Source organism: Penaeus monodon, chromosome 16 (genome assembly GCF_015228065.2).
Source record: "Penaeus monodon isolate SGIC_2016 chromosome 16, NSTDA_Pmon_1, whole genome shotgun sequence".
Taxonomy (NCBI): domain Eukaryota; kingdom Metazoa; phylum Arthropoda; class Malacostraca; order Decapoda; family Penaeidae; genus Penaeus; species Penaeus monodon.
Genome location: NC_051401.1, coordinates 37,988,148 through 37,993,147, shown reverse-complemented (window position 1 = coordinate 37,993,147; position 5,000 = coordinate 37,988,148). Strand labels below are relative to the sequence as shown.

The 5,000-nt window shown below is 41.2% G+C and overlaps 2 protein-coding genes across 3 annotated transcripts in view; one reads left to right on the top strand and one right to left on the bottom strand.

Annotated features, from left to right (window-relative positions):
• LOC119582766 (pre-mRNA-splicing regulator WTAP-like) overlaps positions 1–3,907 on the bottom strand; it is a 24,265-nt gene extending 20,358 nt beyond the window's left edge. Inside the window, exon 1 of the mRNA XM_037931196.1 lies at positions 3,621–3,907. The gene's annotated coding sequence lies outside the window, so the exon portion shown is untranslated. The remainder of the gene's footprint in view (positions 1–3,620) is intronic.
• A 305-nt stretch (positions 3,908–4,212) lies between these two features.
• The window catches only part of LOC119582765 (superoxide dismutase [Mn] 1, mitochondrial-like), a 17,271-nt gene continuing 16,483 nt past the window's right edge, over positions 4,213–5,000 (top strand). Inside the window, exon 1 of one of the 2 annotated variants that reach the window (XM_037931194.1) lies at positions 4,213–4,311. In XM_037931194.1, coding sequence (XP_037787122.1) covers positions 4,277–4,311 — 35 coding nt within the window. In that variant the 5' untranslated portion in view covers positions 4,213–4,276. Of the gene's footprint in view, positions 4,312–4,365; positions 4,386–5,000 lie in introns of those variants that run through there. The other variant, XM_037931195.1, reaches the window with a different exon arrangement.

The window sequence follows — 5,000 nt, the reverse complement described above, 5'->3', positions numbered from 1 at the left end:
TTTTGGGAAAGCTTCATTTGTGCTATATCATTGTCCTTAATGTAATTCCTATTTTAATAACAATTTAATAATTATATCATAAAACAGAACAATAACAGTATCAAATATTAAAGTATTAGATAGAAAAACACATTTTCCCACAAATTCAAGGAAGGGGGAAATCAAGTGCAGTCACTACTGATAAGACTTCTTGGTGAGTGAGCACATGTGGAGCCATCCGAATGGAACAAAACTCACTAAAACTACAGGGGACAGTACATCTGTTGTCACTAGGTTAATTCAACCTTTCATCTATAACATAAGCTATATCCTATCATTAGTGCATCTATGTGAAATGACTAATGCTTGTGTTATAGATGAAGGTGTAAGCTAACAAATGTTTAATAAGCACATTTTTGGCTAAGTTTGAGAAGACTTTTGGATAAGCTTATCCTCAAATATCTGCAATACTGCAAATTATAAGCAGAAAAAAATGGAAAGAACCAAACGGCCTGCTTCTATTAACCTTTTATTGACGGGCATAAGAACTCACTGAAATCAATTAAAATCTAGTGAGATGTGGCAACGGCCCAACAGTGGGCGCGGGAGTCCGCTGCTTTAAGCCGAACGTCCTGCTCCACTCGCTCTGGCGCGTCGCCGCGCGTAAAAGTTTGCCCTGCCGAGAGACCCATTTTCTATGACGTGTCTACACATGACCCGTCAATAACGGGTTAAAGCTCTGTTTATAATATACTAGCTCTTGAAACCATTATGTTTATGCTTGCAAATAAAGAAATAGAGATGAAATTGCCAGTCCTTGGCATATACTACTTATTTACCTATAGTAATCTGATTTGGGGCTCTATCCGAGTAACTCATGGGTCATCTTGAAAAAGAGTTAATCTATCACACTGGTGCTGAAGAGCTGTCAAACATGTGCTCTGGTCTAGACAAGATGTCTACCCGAGCAATACTAAGAGTTAAGAATAAGTCATTAGACCACTATTATTAATTGTATTCTACTGCATATCTAACTGACTCGGTTGATTTCTAACAAACATGTCTTCTACTACAATCCTGTCCAATAATTGTATCATTTTTGTGTGGTACTGGAAGGAGACACTTGGAGTAGCTCTTGAAATTTATGAGTTTTATAACCTCCTTAATGCCTTCATTTATCATTTTATAATGCAGATGATATAGAAGATGTGCATAACACCAAGGCATGTTCTCAAAGATGGTAAGGACAGATTCATCAATTTCAGTCTTCTATTCGGCAATCGTTAAGAAGGGATCGCACCCTATTACTCCAGTCAACAGCTCTGGCTCTGGGGGCACTCATGGGAATCCAAAAATACTGTTATATGAACAAAAAGCTTTCCTAACTAGGGGGCTTTGCTTTGCTCCCTAGGCCCCCAACTGAGCAATGCATATCCCTGGCTGGAAGCTCTGCCTCTGGATCCACTCCTAAACACTATGATTTTTTTTGTGTGAATCAGGGTTTCAGTAAAATGAAAAAAAAATTGTGTATGGTATGAAAACTGAGATACTTTTCATCTACGGCAAAAGGTGCACAACAAAAAAATAAAGGAAATACATGATAGTGAAAAGAGATCAATTCATCTTTTTCTAAGTCCCTTACCATGTTTACACTGCGATGAAAAAACTACTATGACCATATAACTCATACCTGCGATCTGTCAAGTATTTCATGTAGTACTACAGACTTGTCAAAATGATTATTGTTATTATTAATGCCTGCTTTTCTTAAATTATATATTTAATGCATTCTTTTACTTTTATTATACTTCTTTAATGCATAATAACAATTATTTACACTATGCTTTTCAATAACCCTTTGCTCAAGTGTGTTCTTGCCAACAGGATTTTTGATGGTCCCAGGAGACCATTCCTTAACAAACAGCAGTGAGAACATTTCATTTTCTGTTTTGCAACGATTCCAAGTCATATATAAAATAATATAGTGGCTATGCAAAAGAAATCGACATTGGTGACTATTGCAGTTTGATATTTGAGCCCATCATGTGCACCATATGCTGAAAAGTGATTAGAAACCAAACAAATCAGACAGTAGACAGAAACGAAGAAAAGTTAAGTATTTTGCTACATAAAAGTATATGGTTTTCAGTGAGCAAATTATTTGTAAAAGCAAATGTATCAAACTGATTCATACTGAGATTTTGCTGAAATTCTATTTGATTTAGCTAAATTATATCCCTCCATCCATTTTGGGTCGCTGAACCTGGGGCTCCCAGGTGTGAGCCTCCTTGCAGAACTATAAACTTTCAAAAATGGTGGGGACATCTGTAGTGATTTTTGTGCTGGTTTTACTCATATTTTCCGATATTATTCTTATTTCTGCATGTTTTACCCTATAATTTCCCTGATAAACTTCATGCCTTCCCCTGCTACTGGAACTATCACATTTAGATTGTTGGCTGTGATCGCTGAGGAAATAATAATCAGATTCGTTCCCATCACAAAAAAATAAATCTAATATAAATATAATCCAGGATGGCCCGATTGTTATAATTACATAACAATAACAACCCTAATGCTGTGTTTACAACTCCTTTAACAAGTTGGACAAGAAGGACAAGATGTTTTGACCATTCGGAACGCCTTTTTGGTGTCTTGGATAAGGTGTTCATCTTGTCCATCTTGCCCACCTCTGCAGCCGGATGAGCAGGACGAGATGACATCACAATAGCATTTGTATGTATGCAATGACAGTTGCGGGCAACCCCACAATAGTGGTAGGTAATTATATGATCATTAATTGTTTATCAGTTTCAGATAGGTTACTTATTCATATGTGTGGTTAAAAAACCTATGTAGTCCATAAAATAGACACTGGTATAATAACTTTGTGATTACTTAATAGCTGGTTGCACTGCAGGCAATGAAGGCCTCAGAGGATTCTGAACACAGCCTCATTGGCCTGCTATTCCTGATAAGTTGTCTAAACGCGCAAGAGAAGGAGTTCAGATCACAACATTAGCCTCTGGGTGATTCTTGTTGCAACCTCATTTCTTTGTCTGATATTATTCAGTTTAGCTTTTTCTTCTCTTTGCGATGGCATCCTACGATTTCCCCATAACAGTACCCGTTAACATACAACTCTACAGGCTCTATTCTATTAATAACTATGCCTTTCCTACACAACCTCCTGAATGCAAATGTTGGCTATAACCCTGTTCCCCTTGTGAAATTATAACCACTCCAACTTCTGTGCACAGTCCTAGACCTGCACGAGAGCAGACCGCGGCGTGCCTTTCCGCCGAGGCACCGAGCAGCCACGCCAAGGGACCCAAACCTGGCGGCACCAGACTGCTGCTGGCAACCACTGCCTCCCACGACTCAGCGGGCACGGCTCCGGACAGAACGGGGCCCGCGCCTTCCCGCGCTCGCCCGGCCGCCCTCCGAGTGCGACTCCGAGGGCTTCTGATAAGGCTCGAGGGCGAGTGAAGGCGTGTCAGGTCACGTCAAAGGAGGCCTGGACAAGGTCACCATCTGTCCCGCTTGACCTCCGACCCCCATGCCACCCCTCGCCTCGCTTGTACATCTCTCGCCTCCCCCGAGTAACGCAGGGAGAGCAGAGAGGACAGCTGGCAGCTCACCTGAGTCACGCGAAGGACCTTGCAGGCGGTTTAGGTCGAAGTCCCAAGTCCCGAGAGCGACGCCATCTTCGGTCTCCGCCGGACTCAATACGACATTTTTCGATTATTTACGCCGTTTCTGGTCACTGCACTTTGTATTTCACATCCACTGCAGTCCATATGTTGCTACTTCTACGGCAAACACAGCAGTTTTGTGATGAAATTTATCAAAAACTCATAAAACTCTAATTAATGACTCCTTATACACATATTTCTAGTGACCCAAACTTTACCAATATTTACTCTGAGAACACTAACACTTTTGAAAAACACCGATGCCACTATTACTCCTAAATACCTCATCCTAATTAGATTTATTTTTTAAGAATAATATACATAAAATGTTTGTGCATCTGATATGCAATTGGAATAAGAATTCGAATGAAAATAGGAAGAAACGCCATATAATTTATACTCACTAAAACAGCAAGGAACCACTACTTTACCTTAGAATACTTCTTTTAAAAATCTCTTTATTTTATAAATACTGAATAATCGACCTGCACCCCTAAAATGCTAAAAAGAGATAAATCCACACGCCATCCCGAGCGCCCGGAGTGTTGGAACCGGCGGCCGCCAGACCCTCGCCAGCCGCCGGAGAGGCAAGACGCGTCACGATGCTCGCCGCCAGGAGACTCTTCTCGGCCCGCGGGTAATTCTCCTTCGGACATCCCATGGCTCGCGAGGGGCGGTTGGGCCACACGGGTTTGGCTTCTGGGAGTGACGGTAACGGTGCTCGACGAGGTCACGAGAGCTGGCAATTATGTTCCATTTTTTTTACTTAGTCGTTGGGTGAAAAACTTTTGCTGGACACCGGCTTTGACTTTGCGTAATTTTGATCGATGTTTGGATGGTTGACAGTTTTGTTGTTAACTTATTCGCTGTTGCTGCTGGTAACAGTTTCACTGATATCAGTATCGTCGTCGTTCTCGACATTGCCAAAGACTTCAGGAACTTTCCGCCTCAAAGCAACCGCTTCCCATCGAGTCGATTTCCGAAGAGAAATGGACTTGATACGAATTGCACCTTGTGATTATGTCGATGTTGATTATCCGTCCGTCAGCAGAGGCGATCCTCTGGAGCAAGTCTTTGAACATTTAACTTGGTGTTGAACTGCAGCCCAGGATGAGAGATCTGGGCAGGGAAGCTGATGTCGCAGTTGATGTACTTCTGGCGTTGCTTTTCAGGCTGTCACGGGGGTCGGGGTAAGCTTTGCCAGGAAAAGAGAGAATGGAAAAATACTATTTTTATCAGTGGTATTTTCTTCAAGTTGTTGATAATTGCAACTCATAAGTAATGCCCAGATTTAAATACATTTATGTAAAGATGCATGAAGATAAG